General features: G+C 47.5%; 1 protein-coding gene across 1 annotated transcript in view; it reads left to right on the top strand.

The window, feature by feature from the left end:
- The window catches only part of PAPSS2 (3'-phosphoadenosine 5'-phosphosulfate synthase 2), a 67,202-nt gene that overhangs the window by 35,533 nt on the left and 16,245 nt on the right, over positions 1 to 15,424 (top strand). Inside the window, exons 2-7 of the mRNA XM_031027358.2 lie at positions 4,768 to 4,885; positions 8,140 to 8,375; positions 9,084 to 9,222; positions 9,773 to 9,891; positions 10,013 to 10,126; positions 11,597 to 11,708. Coding sequence (XP_030883218.2) covers positions 4,768 to 4,885; positions 8,140 to 8,375; positions 9,084 to 9,222; positions 9,773 to 9,891; positions 10,013 to 10,126; positions 11,597 to 11,708 — 838 coding nt within the window. The remainder of the gene's footprint in view (positions 1 to 4,767; positions 4,886 to 8,139; positions 8,376 to 9,083; positions 9,223 to 9,772; positions 9,892 to 10,012; positions 10,127 to 11,596; positions 11,709 to 15,424) is intronic.

Below are 15,424 nucleotides of genomic sequence, written 5' to 3'. Positions count from 1 at the left end.
GGGAAACCCCTAACCTTGCATATGGTTTCCTGCTTCCTGGTTCCGACGGAGCCCTGCCTTTCACAACAGGCTCCCAGTGACACATGGCTTGGACTGGGCTCCGGGAGGCCCCGCCCGGCCGTGATACCATCCCACGTCTTTTCCCTTTCTCCCAGTCACGCAAAGTCAAGGCTGAGGCTTTCTGCCATCACCTAGCCCACCCTACCCAGAGTTCCAGAAGCTCCTTGGGCACCCCCCTCCCCTCCTGCAGCGCCAATGGGACTGGGGGGGTGGGCCTGGCAGGGGTAGCCCTGCAACCCCGGGGAGGGGGCTGTGTGGCAAGGTTCCCCTCCCTCCCCCCCAGTAGCATGGGAGGCTGACCTGGGCCAAAGGCCATCCTGTGCTGGTAACTGAGGGCTCATGACCAAGACGGCCAGCACGGGAGCGGGGAGTCTGGGGTACAGGGAGGCTGCAGGCCGGTTAACTGGTGAGTAGACCTCGGAACGGTGTATTTCCTGGCTGGACTTTGGGGTCAAAGAGAAGAATCACTGGAGCCGCAGTGGCAAGGACATGATGTGTGTGTAACTCTTCACCCCAGGCACAGTACTGTGCTGCCTGTTGCCTGATCTGCTCCTGAGCCCCACCTGCCCAGACCTGCCTGAGAGCAGACCCAAGTCCCTAGGATGCTTCTCGATCTGGGTGATTTAGACAAACGACCAGGATTTCCCCGGGCTAGATTAAATGCCACCAGGGCCCGTAAGGTTCACCTTTGATACTTTATGTAGAAGACCATTTTATTTCGTCCTTTTGGCCACCGTATGAGGAAACTATACTTGGCCCCGTTTTACAGAGCAGGACTGGAGGCTCAGGGATGTTACTGACTTGCCCAGGAGGCCACGAGGCAGGTTTCAAATCCAGGTTTGCTTGACTCAAAACCCATACTCATGCTACTCTTATGCATGCTGGAGGGAGTTTTTCTGGGTCAGTGACCTGGAAAAAGGTAGGGATGTTTGCCATATTTTATTTAGACACCCGGAATAGAAGATGCCACCAACTCTGTGGTTTCCACCAAGTGACAGTGTGAGGTGCGGTGCTGAGGATGTGTGTTCCGTTTATACACACAGGGAAGCAAACCTTTTTTTTTTCTTTAACATGTGTTTTGTTTTCCATAGAGAGAATTCTTTTTCTGACAGCCACTCTCATTCCAATGCTTAGAACACCATATGCTCTTTAGAAGGCAGTAAAGGTTTCAGCAAAGCAAAGCAAAGTTTTTGGCTGCCCTGCCTCTTTGCAGTTCAAATATCATTCAAAATACCTGCTTCTATTTTGTTTGCCTTTGGAGAAAATCAAAGGTAAATATAAGATAAATAAGAAGCAAAATACTGGGGTGCCCTGGGTGGCTCAGTCGGTTAAGCATCTACCTTTGGCTCAGGTCATGATCTCAGGGTCCTGGGATTCAGTCCTGCATCAGGGTCCCTGCTCTGAGGGGAGCCTGCTTCTCCCCTGCCTGCCATTCCCCCTGCTTGTGCTTGCTCTCTCCCTCCGCTCCCACCCCCTGTGTCAAATAAATAAATAAAATCGTAAAAAAAAAAAAAGAAGCAAAATACTTTCTGCTGAACAAAAAAGCCCAGTACCTGGCCATCTGAAAAGATTTTGTTTGTCTAAACATTGCTGGAATGATAGAAATCCTGTACAAACACCCATGATGAAGATTCAGCTAATAAAAATCCAAAAAGTTCAGAGGTGAACTCTTAACCACTATAGTGGTGGTTCTTTCCTGTGGATTCTGAACAGTTTTTGAAAACCAAGCCCTTGGTTGGGGACGCAGTTTACAAGATCCTAACAAGTTTCCACAGATTAACAAAGTTTAGAGTTTATTCTGGATCTCTGCCTGGAGGGAGGGAAAGACAGCCAAAAGAGAGGAAAAAAACAATCTTTGTGGACAAATGAAGCTCTGGTGGGTGTTCAGTTGCCCAGGTGAGCAGCCACCCCTTAAGTCAAGTATGCTGTGATTGGAACCCGAGCCCTTTTTTGGAAAAGGCAGCAGGGTTGAACAAGAGAATTCCACCATATGAGTCTTGGTATATATTCTCTTGTTTGCTTACTTTTTTTTTTTTTTTAATGGCTCTTTTTTGGTGTGTGGTAAAATTTACATGTAACGAAATGCCCATCTTAAGTATGCATCTGGTGAGTTCCAACACCTGTGTACCTCAAACCCTTTCAGGACAACTGCTGTTCCGACATGGTTGGGGTGTGTGTGTGTGTGTGTGATCTATTTTCCTGTGGATGGTTACTTGGCTATTTGCGGTTTTTGTGCAGATAAAGTTGTACGCATCTTTTTGCGGATATATATTTTCTCTTGAGTAAATGCCTGTGTATGCAGCTGCTGAGTTGCAGGGAAGGTAAATGATTAGCTTTATAAGAACCTGCCAGGTTTCTCTCCGGGATGGTTGTCCCACTTTATACCTCCACTGTCAACATGAGAGCATGTCCTCGTTGCCATTAGATTTAGCAAAGGCGTCTCATGTGGGTTTTAATTTGCATTCTCTTATGACTAACGACACTGAGCCCGTCATGTGCTTTCTGGCCATTTGTGTATCTTCCTTGGTGAAGTGACTGTTCAGATTTTTTACTCATTGTTGAGTTGCGGGTGTTCTTTACATATATCTTCATATGGTATACAAGTATGTGTAAGAGACCCTCTGCACAGGGCGTGGGACCCCAGTTACTTGATCTTTTTGCCTGTATTTCCCCCCAAAGTGATGCTGGGGATCCTTCTTGGTTTAGCACTAGATTCCCAGTGCCTAGGATGGTCCCTAGCAGGTAGTAGGGGCACATTTACATGAACATTTGCTGAGAGAACCCATGAATGAACAGATGCACTGACTTTGGGGCCTGATATCCAGACATAATTTCCTTGAATAAAAAGCAGTGATTAACAAGGAAACAGAGAAAAAGGCAATGTGACTGTTGTCCTTGAGCTATAAATGACACTTGGCACAAAGGACTCGGGATCCCTTCAGGGGATTTGTTCAGCCCGGGGGAATACTGCTAGAATACCTCCTGAGCTCATCTAATTTGACCTCATTTATGAAGCTTCTAGTGCTTCTTGGGTTCTGACGGAAGCATGATCAGCGCATTTGCCTGAAGGATGATCAGTGCATCCAGCCTCAGAAGATTTATGTAACTTCGCCCAGCTGATCCCACCTGTGCCCTCAGCACCTTCCTTTTGGCTCCGTCGGACCCTGGCAATGCCCGTCTCCTGCCTGGGCTGTGCTTCTGCTGGGTTCCGGGCCCTCCTGGCAGGTCCAGCCCCCCTGGTGGGCGCCGCCTTCTGAGCCCCCAACGGCCAGCAAGGGGCTCCTTCACCTTGCTCTCGAAACCATTTTCCCGGCCTCTCCTGTTGTGGGTATACACACTCATTAGTCACCGTCAGCATCCGTTTGGGAAGAGAACTTGGCCTTTTACAGAGTATGTTCCCACACATTATCTCCTGTAAGCCACCAAACAGTCCTAGCTGTATTCCCCTTTTTGGTGTTTTGTTTTTTTTTTTCCCCAAATGAGGTGCCATAAAGAAGTGATTTAATTTGCTCCAGAATATAAAATGGTCCACATGTGGCTCAGAGTTTTCTCTGGGTCTTGCTTAAAGAATATTGATGCCTTTTTTTTTTTTTTTTTTAAGCTCTGGTGGATTTACATGTGTGTCATTTAAAAGGCTCCATAGATTTTTACAGTTCAGAGACTTGGATTCCATCTGTCAACAGAAATTCAGTTACCACACCAAAGACATATAGGAGTTGTTCCCAACATTTTTATTTAACCATCATGATGGGTTCTCCACACCCCCCAACCCCCTGCCCTGGGATCACATGCTATTTTAGAAATGTCCACCAGCAACTGTACTTATTGGCTTGTGTTACCATTTTTATTCATCAGACTCATAGCATCCAGAGTTTAGGATCGGGATCAGATAATCTCTGCCCTTACTGGCTGATTTTATTGCAGCCAAAATAAAGATATTTAAGATTCGCATTAGCCTCCAAGACTAATAACTGGCCCATTTCTATTTCTGCAGGCCTTTCTGAAAGATTAAAAGTTCACACTGACCCTTGGGAAAGTGGAAACAGTGTAGAGCTTGAGAAGAAGTAGCCTCATGCGCCGTACCTCGCTCAGGGACTGTGCTTGAAAGACATGTCTGTGTGGGACCAAGATGGTGCCCCTGACTCAGTGCTTTGCTCTGTGATCAGTGCCTCTCCCCAGCTCCGTACAGAGTGGGGCTCAATCAGCCCCTCCCCAGGACTTCCCCGGGGGCTGGATGAACTGGGTTGTTTCCTGTCGACTTCCATAGGATCTGGTAGAGAACATGCACTTACGGAGACAAAGACATTCCCTTAACCATTACCTAAAGGTGCACATTTTTAAATGTCACAGAACCCAAACTTTTACATCGTGTCAATAATTGTCTCATTCAGATTATACTTTCAGAGGGTCATGATGGGTGTTCTAAAGGCAGTGTCTTTTTCTGATTTAGTAGAATTAATAAATGTCACTCTGTGTGCCAATCATAAAAGAGGGGTTTCGGTTAGGGATGACTATTACTGTCCTCTGTTATTTTATTATTTCTGTATACATATGTGTATATATACTTATTGTATACATACTGTATTATCATATATATTATAAGTATAGTTATTGTATTATTATATGTATACATATTGTATTATTCTTCTAGGTATACCTATTGTGTTATTTCATTCACACAGTATTGGGCTTGGTCTTGTTTTGTAGGAGAGCCAGCAGAAATCCACCAACGTCGTCTATCAGGCCCACCACGTGAGCAGGAACAAGAGAGGGCAGGTGGTTGGCACGAGGGGCGGATTCAGAGGATGTACCGTGTGGCTGACAGGTATGCCATGTTGATACTTTTTTTGTTTTAATTGAAAATTGATGTGTGACATACAATGTTAAGGAACTTAGTGTAACACATGATGTGTTTACTTTAACACTGGGACGAGGCAGAGAGCAGTGGTAAAAAGCCTGGCCGTCACCCCTACTGCTGCCATGAGTGGGAAGAAGGCCCAAGATGGAGGCATGGGGCTTCTTGCGTTCTTGCCTCTCTCCTCTTTGGCAGGAAAGGGGCAAGTTGACGATGGCCTCCCCCGCCCCCTTTCAGGTTGAGGGGATCCCGTCATTCTCATGCTCGTGCCTAAATGCATTTACTGGTACTCATGATGGAGCCTTCCTAACTCGACAGCGAGCATTTGGCTGTCTACAAGGTTTTGGGTGTTTAGAGAATTCTTTATTGTTTTCTGATGTTTTAACATCCAAGAGAACTGTTTCACTTAATATAAAAAAAACCCGGAAAACTGAAAACATAAGGATCCGCACAGGAAGGAAAACCAGTGATTTCCACTTAGCTGAGGATTGTCTCTTGTAAATAGAAATAATTCACTCCCACGGAGGTGACCAAACGAATCTCTCCCTTTTCCTGTGTTTTTATAGCCTCAGAATGTCACAGCTAAGACTTAGTGATGGGACAGGAATTAGTCTGGGGCTGTTCCCTTAGGCTCTGAGCACAAGGTAGAGGAAGTTGATCCCTGGGAATAGAAGTCCGGCGTAGCCCGGACTCAAAAGGAAATACCATAGACACGGTATTTCAAACTGTTGCAAAGATGTTTACCCAGGTTCTGAGATCAACTGTGTGGTACTGCCTGCTCATAAATTCCGATTTATTGGGGCGCCCGGGTGGCTCAGTGGGTTAAGTGATTGACTCTTGATTTCGGCTCAGGTCATGACCTCGCAGTCGTGAGATCAGGCTCCATGCTCAGTGCGGAGTCTGCTTGTCTCTTTCTCTCTCCTTCTAACCCCTGCTTGCTTTCTTTCTCTCTCTCTCAAATAAATAAATAGATCTTAAAAAAAAACCAAAAACTAAAAAACCCAAATGCTGATTAATCCAACCTGAAGGGAATGCTGAAGAGTGTGGCAGGCCGGCACCTGCCTTACCCCTTCCCTTGCTCTTCAGTCATTCCTGTTCCTGTCTCCATCAGCCTCCTCCTTCTTCTTCAAAGTTTTTCCTGGTGCCTGAGGCACTTGCCTTTGGTCTCCTGATTTCATTCATCCGTGGTGGAACACCTTTCTGCAGCTGGTGGGCTGGGGACAGACGGTGGGCGAGGAGCTTGCTATCTTCCAAAAGGCAGCGTTCACTTGTCATGAATCCTGTCGGGATATCCCCCCGACTCCGTCTAAGAGACATGCTGTGTGGCAGTAGATAAAACAGCTGACTTCCAGAAGCTTCCCTCTTGTTACGTGTTTGCGCTCATGGGTTTGTCCAATTTCTGTATTGGGACAAACACAGAGTCCACTTTCTATAATGTGGGACAGCCTTAAAAACAAAAGGTAACTGGTAGAAGAGGAAAAAGACCCTAAGGGATGGACTTCCCCTATCTTTTCTTACTCATAAAAAAAAAAAAAATCTTTTCCCAATTTATTCTGTATTCTTATGTTACAGAGATAGGCTATTGTGCAGGCAGACCAAGAGAAACAAATACTTCACATCCAGAGACTTGGTTGTGAGCCCCCCCCAGCTGCACTTACATTAACTGTGTGATTTTGGACAAGCCAACTAAGCTGGCTAAGCCTCACTTTTCTTATTTGTGAAATGAGATAAGGATAGAACCTGCCCCTGGGAATGGGGGTAGGACTAAATAAAATAAAGCATGTGTAGACAGCACAGCACCTGGCCCTTAGGAAATAAAGCTCTTGGGACGTGTAATTCGTGCGACCTCAGTGCATTAAAATAAATATGCCAACAGTCTAGTTTAATCCAGTTATTGTGCTTTAGCACTTTGTTTTGAGACCTGAGGCAAAACTGAAAGAAATCTCTATTATTTCCCTCATTTTCCAATGTGAGAGAACATGCCAGAGATTCAGGAATTCTGTTTCTTCTAACTCACTGGACACAATTCTAAGAGGAATTTATCACCTAGGTCCCCGTTCAAATGAAACTGAGCCACACAAATAATGTAATAGTGTCTTCAACAATGATTTACAAAGATGGCGGCACATCCCTCATGGAGCCATTGCTTCTCGTGATTCTCTGTGAGGGCCAAGGGTGTGACTTGAAAACATAACTAACGCTGTGGAAACTGTTTGCCTTTCGTACATCACCTTTCTTTCCAAGTCATTTTTTTAAAGTTTATTTGTTTTTTAGTAATCTCTGCACTCAACGTGGGGCTCGAACTCATGACCCCCAGATCAAGAGTCGCATGTGCCACCGACTGAGCTGGCTGGGAGCCCCTCTTTCCAAGTCTTTATTCCCTTCTGTCCTTCATCCCTGCTTTTCTCTTACCTTTTTTGTCTTTTCCCTCCTTCCTCCTGCCGTCTTCTACATGTTAAGCTCTTGACCTTCTTTTCTTCGCCCTAACTTTTCCTCTCCCACGCCTGGGTACTCCCCGACAGAGGCTTGGCACAGTGCTCTGTTTTTCAGGTCCAGAGGTCTTTAGGACAACTAGATTTTTGGAGCACTCCCTTTCTCCTCATGATTTCCCTCAGATAGAAATCATACAGCGTGTCCCCCACCAATGCGCTTTGAAACCATGATAAAAGGCACATGGTAACTCTGTTCTCATGGAAAGGCTCCAGACCCCGAAGAGTGTAGGGCAGCTCTAAACGCATCTGTAGCCTAGCTCGGGATGACTGTCTTCATGTTTTGAGAATCATTTTGGAAAAATCTTGAAGCCGAAGGGATCTATTGTCAAATGGTTTGTTTAGCAGCCTCCCTAGGAGAGGTGGGCCTCCCAGTCTCCAGGACTGACTGTCCTCTCCACTCCCGCTGATTGCTGGCAGGAGGGGACATGAGAACACGGTTGCCAGATCTTCTGATTTTTTTTTTCCAAGAGAAGCTAGAATCTGGATTTGTATGCACAATGTTCTCATCTTTAAAACACGCTGCAGGCAGAATAGAACCCACTAAGAACCATGTACAACCCCCAGGTCTCCCTACTTATGAACCCCACTTGCTTTGAAATGCTGTAATTCTAATAGGGGACAGATGGTTATTTCGATGTTTGGAAGAAACGCAAGTACTTTGACCTGCAGTAAACTATGCTTTTCCTAGATTGTAGTGGTTTTGATTTGAGGTCAAATGATTATAATGAACAGGTCTCTCCGGTGCTGGAAAAACCACGATCAGTTTTGCTCTGGAAGAGTACCTGGTCTCTCACGCCATCCCGTGCTACTCCCTCGATGGGGACAATGTACGTCACGGCCTTAACAAAAACCTTGGATTCTCCCCCGGGGACAGAGAAGAAAATATTCGCCGGATTGCCGAGGTGGCCAGGCTGTTTGCCGATGCTGGTCTGGTCTGCATCACCAGCTTCATTTCTCCTTTCACCAAGGTAAAAGGACGGGGCGGCACACACAAGGCTGGAAAAGGAGTCGGTGAGGGCTGGGCACCCAGGGCTGTTGTAGGTTCAGTTTCCCCCACCTTTTCTTCCCTTGCTCCCTCATTTCCTCTACTTAATATCGGTCCTGTCCAGAGAGCTCCTTCATTTCCAGATGCCCAGGCACCAGCTGACATAGACCCTTCCACACTCACCTTCTGGCCGGAGTTGAAAGGAAGAAAAAGTTAAACAAGAAAAAGTCGAAAAGTCCTGTAATCTCACTCTCCAGAGTTGGAAAGCTTAGTTTGCTAAAGGAAATGGCAGTTCACTGTCAAAGCCTCAGGTCATGTGTGCTTAATGTTGAAATCGCTGAGGAAGAGGGACACTCTTCTTGTTCTAAACCAGGAAATTTCTGGGAGCTACAAATAGGATGCCACGCGCTTTGAACACTCCCTACGAATGAAATGCTCCCATGTGGCCAGCCCTGTCCTTCAGCAGAGATTTCTTCTCTGTGGCTTTCTCTGAAAGCCCTTGAAAGAGCTGTGCTCACCAGGGGAATGTTTCTGGACTTCACTCTAGAGGACCGATTCCCTGCCACCTCTGCAGAGCCCGCATGCCGTGTTAACCCAAAGCTATCAAGCACCAGAGCTCACACCAGTCCACGATGAAGAATTCCATTGCGAAACCTCTTGTTCACCTTCTCGAATGTGTTCCCCCCCACAGGATCGTGAGAATGCCCGCAAAATCCATGAATCTGCAGGACTGCCATTCTTTGAAATCTTTGTGGATGCCCCTCTAAGCATCTGTGAAAGTAGAGACGTGAAGGGCCTCTACAAGCGAGCCCGAGCCGGGGAGATCAAAGGTAGGAGCGCCGGCAGCTTTTGCTCTCGAGCCTTCGTGCTCCATCCCCAGAAACCTGTCTGAAGTCTCAAGAACTGTTCTCCGCAATTGCATCTAGCACACACAACTTTTTATCGAACCATGGTATATTCAGTACGTCCACGGGCCCATTAACACGGGGGCTGGTGTTTTGCAAGAACCGTCACCTCAGCCGTAAGCAGTCAAGTTCAGGTCCCTGAAGTGGGTGTGTATCCACGAGTGTGTGTCTAAGGGGAGGGTTCCAGCGTTTCTTCTTCTTTTCGTCTTCCTTTTGGATTCTAATCAGCTGCAGAGGGCTTGGTCCTAGCCACGTTTTGTTGATAATTTGGGGGCTTTCTATACTGAAAATACAGCTAGGTAAATATATACAAATATATACTTACCTATGCCTAGAGGTCAGGGACAGCTGATGACCTTTTCTGGTCTAACCTGAATTCTCAATGTAATGCATTATTCCAACACGGGTTAAACCGTACTGTTTAGCAAGCCTGTTCTGTTGGTGCCGATGTGATTTTCACCCTCCTGACTTGCAGGGTTCACGGGTATTGATTCTGATTATGAGAAACCCGAAACTCCCGAGCGGGTGCTGAAAACCAACTTGTCCTCAGTGAGTGACTGTGTCCAGCAGGTGGTGGAGCTCCTACAAGAGCAGGTGGGTGGACCAGGGCACTTTTTTTTTTTAATTGCATAAAGTCACGATAGGTCATTTATTTACCAAAGCATTCTTTTTACAGTTTTCATTTCAGACTGTTACCAATTCTGCTTCCTTTCAGAACATTGTACCCCACACGATCATGAAAGGCATCCATGAGCTCTTCGTGCCAGAAAACAAACTTGACCAAGTCCGGGCTGAGGCCGAAGCTCTCCCTTCGTTAGAAATTACCAAGGTAAGATGGTGTGGGCTGGCCCCAGGAGAATTAGGCTTCATCGACATCATTATGATCTGTTTACAATCATTCTGGATAATAAGGAAGGTATGGATAAGGGAAATGCAATGTCCATAAAGAAAAACACTTAATTTTTGCCTTTTTTTTTTTTTTTAAAACCTCTTGCCAAGCAGATCTCTCACCAAGAGCTGCCACAAGGTAGCCGGTCAGTGCCAGGGGCAGAGGCAGGCTGGGCAGATAACTTCTGTTCTGCAGAGGACAGCGTCAAATAGTCGTCATTATATCTTCAGTTACGCCAGAGTGCAGGCGTTGGGCGGTATCCATTTGTTGGTGGCTGCTGAGAAAAGTTTGTTCAGAATGCAAGTTAAAAAAAAAAAAAGAATGCAAGCGGTTTTTTTTTGGACAATCTAGAAGGAATTTGGAGAAAACAAAGAGCCACCCTGATCTAAAGTGATAGGAATCTTTTCCTACTCTGCAAATCCCATTCTTTCCTAAAGAGGCAGAGTGCAGCCTCGGGGGAAGGTGTAGACCCTTTGGTCACACGGATTTTACTGCCTGGAACGTGTAGGCTGCAGAGTCCCACCAAGTGCACGGCAGATGCCTTTGGCTTTGTATGTGTCAGTATTATTGGTCCTTACCAGCTGATCAGATCTTCATCGGTAACTTTTTCTTATCCCTTAAAACCTTGGACGTTTTTATAAGAGGAAGAGTAAGTTGGGAACCTGTTGCAGCTCATTCATACCTCTTTGAAGAAAGCATGGCCAATATATAAGCAGAAGCCCCTGACCCTACAGAAGAAATTGAGTACTCCAATGCTCCAGGAGCATGAGAAGTACATAATTGTAATTACAGTGTGGAATGATAGTTCCAATAACAAAATGGGCTGCAAGGAACAAAAAATCTTCAAATAATCTAAGCATTGTTTTGGTCGTAGGGATGGCAGGAAAGGTCAGCAGAGCCGTGACCCATGCTTCGGGGGGTTTAAAGGATGAATAGGAATTTCAGGTGGGGAGGAGGAGAGGCCTGGGAGGAGGTAGGAAATCTCTACATCAGCCCAAAGGGCCAGAGCTTGAAGGGCTTTCAGTATCATGCTAAGAATTTTGGACTTTTCGAGTCAATGATTTGCCAATTTCAGTCAACTACCTAGTACATTTGGTGAAAATATGTAGCCCGACCAGAATTTTTGTAGGGGGAAAAAAAAAGGAAAGCATGAACAGCAGATGTAACACAGTTGCCCATCATGAGGCTCTCTGCACCTCAATTTTTAGATCACCACTCTCCGGTAGGAAAGTTCTAGCTCAAGCTTATCTGGCCCCTTAATCGTGCGTGGTTGGCATCAAAATGGAACACTTAACACATGAAAGGTTCTGCCTTCATTCCTCTGCCAGCCAATGAGAAAGGCCTGCCCTGGGGACAGATGGCTGGGAAACAGAGCTTATGGAAATGTTCACCTGCTTTTGTGTTTTGCAGCTGGATCTTCAGTGGGTCCAAGTTTTGAGCGAAGGCTGGGCCACTCCCCTCAAAGGTTTCATGCGAGAGAAGGAATACTTGCAGGCCATACACTTTGATACCCTGCTGGATGGTATGCGCTTTTGTTTCTTACTCTTCATTGTTAAAGAAAAAAAATCGTGCTCCAAAATCTTCACAGGAACAAGAAGTGTTCATTCTTGGTATTAATTCTTGGTTCATACCTCTCACTCTGGAGATATTTAGATGACTTATGGTGTGTCTAATTCTATTATGTATAAATTCCATTTTTAGGATTTTTTTGGGGGGGGTATCCTCAAAGGATTACTGACTATTTGAAAGTAAGGAACTGAAAATCGAAGGTTTTACTTGCATGCAAAAGCCAAGAGAAGATTAAGTCTGTTTTGCTCTACTTGCCTGGATACTCAGAGTAGAGGGCAATTGGGGGCCCTGTTGCCGGCTGCTGGGACCATCATGGGGCAGCGGGGGTAAACTTAGCGCACGGTGCTGACTCGCAGGGCCCTCTCACCCCCAGGGCTGCCGGGCCACTGGATGCTGAAGTGCCTCTCTTCATGCCCTTCCATGCGCTACAGGAGGCTGGCTGCATCCTCCGAACCCTCCTGGGGCAGCGCTAAGTCCGCCCTCTGGGCACAGGCTGAATGACTTGAGAGAGCTGATCTGGTCCAGATCGGAAGCATGTGTTATTCAGAAAACTTCCGGCCCCTTCTGTGATCATTTCCTTCCCAGAAGGGCCTGAGCTTGTCAAATGGAACTTGTCTGTTTCAAGCCCCTGAGGAATGGCTGCTAGTGGGGAAACCTGGGTCGGGGCAGGGGTAGGGGTGGGGATGACGACACACCGAGTCTGTGACACCGAGCAGGGCTTCAGACCTTTTAGGAAGAAAGATCAAGGCAGATAGTCTTTCTTGGGAAAAGATGTTCATGGCCTGGGCTTGTGACTCTGCCTGGGGGGATAAAATAACATTCCAAAATATAATTGGTTTCCGTATGGCTTGCCTTAGCAATAATAACCATATCTGTACAGCACTTGCCCATCTGCAAGGCATTTTCTTAGGCATGATTCGCTTTGACCAGGCAACTATGGTCACCCCCCTTTAGAGATGAGGGAGCTGATCCCAGTCTCAGTGCTTCGCCCGAGTTCATACCACTGGTCCAAGACCAGAGACCAGAATCTCCTGCCTTCTGGCCCAGTGCTTTCCCTACCAGGCTGCTCTCCTGGCGGCCGTTCCAATAGAAGTTAGAAGGTCAGCACATCTGTACTAGGGAGGCTGACACTTCCTTTGATGTCTTAATTCTGACACGGACGGGACACAGGCTGTTAAGTAAATGTCACTGGACGCCACGGCCAACCACGGGCAAGAGGTTGACCCTGAGCATCCCAGCCAGAGCTGTGGCTAAAAGATGAGCGAACCACATGGGAAGTGAGGGCTCTGTTAGAGACACAGTGCTGTCACCTGTGACGAGGACTCACTCCATAAAGGAAAGTGCCAGGGGCGCTGGGTGTGCTTGTGGAAGAAGTCGGGGTGCTTCACCTGGGGTCTAGGACTTCAGGGTGGGGGGACAAAAACCATCCTAGAGCAGGCAGAAATCCTTTGTAGTTTATGGAAGGGAGAAGGGGCGTTTTGCTGGGTTGAGAGTTCTTAGCTTTTGATAGATTCTTAAAGGAGTCTGTGATCCATAAAGATGCAGGACAGCGAATGCCGTAATAATCTATCCGGATCGTTTAGGCATATCTCGCCTCCTTCCTCTACACCCTTTCGATTTCATTTTATGGTGTTCTGCAGTTTATAAAACACATCGATTTTCTTGTTCTTATTTGGGCCTCGCTACCACGGGGCGGACAAAGCTTTTGGTACAGGCCTCCCTGCCCAGGGCCCCCACGTGTCTGCCCCCGAAGCCCAGAGGCACGGAGCTGAGGGGGGTCACTCCCCCATTAATACTGGACTCCCGCTAGCTCCCCATTCCTGCCTGCTCATGCAGACATCCCAGTTCTTCCGGAAACCCACACCCAGGCGCTTGTGGGAGTTCTCAAGGGGGTGTTTCCCGTGCCCCCGAGTCAGGCCCACGGCCATGGGCCTCTTGCCGCGTGGACGCACGTGGCGCTCTGCACCCACGGAGGTGCAGCCCCTGCCCATTCACTCCAGCCACACTGTCCTTGGGCCCCGTAGGCCTGTGGCAGCTCACAGACTCTCTCTCAAGTGGGAAGGCAGACGTCCCCCTGCTCTGTGCGAACCTCAGCTGAGGACTCTCCAGCAGTTGCTTGAATCCCACAGCGTCAGGGAACTGGACGAAACAACCCTGTGAGCTGAACCCGGGCCTTTCTTCTCCTGCGGTTGCTGGGGTGGCTCCACCAGCGGGGGTTAGGACCACACGTCATGCTGCTTCTGGAACCCTCCCAGCCTACAGGGCCTGTCTCTGGGACCCCATACAAGGATCCTTTTCCCCTCTGGGGATTTTCTGCTGGCCTACCCCAGAGTCCACCACAGTCCACTGGACACGACTCTGCAGCCTCCGTTGTAGTGAGGATTCAGAGGTCCCCCCCACCTTCTAGAAGCTTTTTCGACTCCTATGTAAATCCAGTGATAGAAACAGATACCAGGGATATAATGTGCTGCCCACCTCTAAGTAGAGGTAAAATACCATAGTGGGGCACAGTGTGAGCTGTGGAGCCGAACTGGGTTCATGGGCTAGTGATCTGCTATGAACCTGGGGCACATTACTTAACTCTGCATGCCTCAGTTCCCTCATATGAAAAATGGGGCTGCTAATACCAGGCCCTACCCCATGGGGATGAGGAAAGTTTAAGGAACAACTGGTCCAGTAGTAAATGTTCCCTATATTAACACCCTCCCCCCATACAATGAAAAGACGTCAAGGTCTTGAAGGGACTCTGTGGCTCCCCCATAGTTACATCAGTCTGGAAGTAGCGCAGATAAGATGTTCATCCGTCAGCCAACAAATATTTATCGAGAGTCCTCATATGCCAAGGTTTGTTCTAGCAGCTGGAGATAGAGTGGTAATGAAGACAGATATGAGCTTTCGGGGACAGATAGTACAGCCCATTTCCTGAACCCTAGTACAGTGGTTCTTCTCCCCATATCAGTGGTTGTCAAGCCTTTTTTTTTTTTTTTTTAAGATTTTATTTATTTATTTATTTATTTTTAAAGATTTTATTTATTTGACACAGAGAGAGACAGCGAGAGCAGGAACACAAGCAGGGGGAGTGGGAGAGGGAGAAGCAGGCTTCCCACCGAGCAGGGAGCCCGACGCGGGGCTCGATCCCAGGACCCTGGGATCATGACCTGAGCCGAAGGCAGACGCTTAACGACTGAGCCACCCAGGCGCCCAGATTTTATTTATTTATTGAGAGAGAGAGCGCAGGGGGGAGGGGGAGAGGGAGAGGGCGGGAGAGGCTTAAGCCAACTTTCTTGGAAACGAACCTTGTAACAACATTGGCAAATCTCTTATATTATCCAGTGTGGCTGGAGTGAATGGGCAGGGGCTGCACTCCCCGCTGAGCAAGGAGCCCCACAAGGGAGTCGATCCCATGACCCTGAGATCATGACCTGAGCTGAAACCAAGAGTCAGACGCTCAACCGACTGAGCCCCCCCAGGCGCCCCTTAGCCTTTTTTTTTTTTAAGCCAGATCATTTGTATGTCCGTGAACTCTGACGCAGTATATATAGCAGATGAAAATGGAGCTGCTGCTGTGTAAGGGGTGGACTTGGCCTCCCTCCCACCTGGAGAGCAGCCCTGAGCATGTCAGGAGGAAGCCACTTACCATACCATGAGTCTCCGGGGAGAGCTCCCCTT

This window comes from Leptonychotes weddellii, chromosome 6 (genome assembly GCF_054177405.1).
Source record: "Leptonychotes weddellii isolate Sample4059 chromosome 6, ASM5417740v2, whole genome shotgun sequence".
Lineage (NCBI taxonomy): Eukaryota > Metazoa > Chordata > Mammalia > Carnivora > Phocidae > Leptonychotes > Leptonychotes weddellii.
Note: the sequence above shows the minus strand (reverse complement) of the source record. Positions and strands in the feature narration are given on the sequence as shown.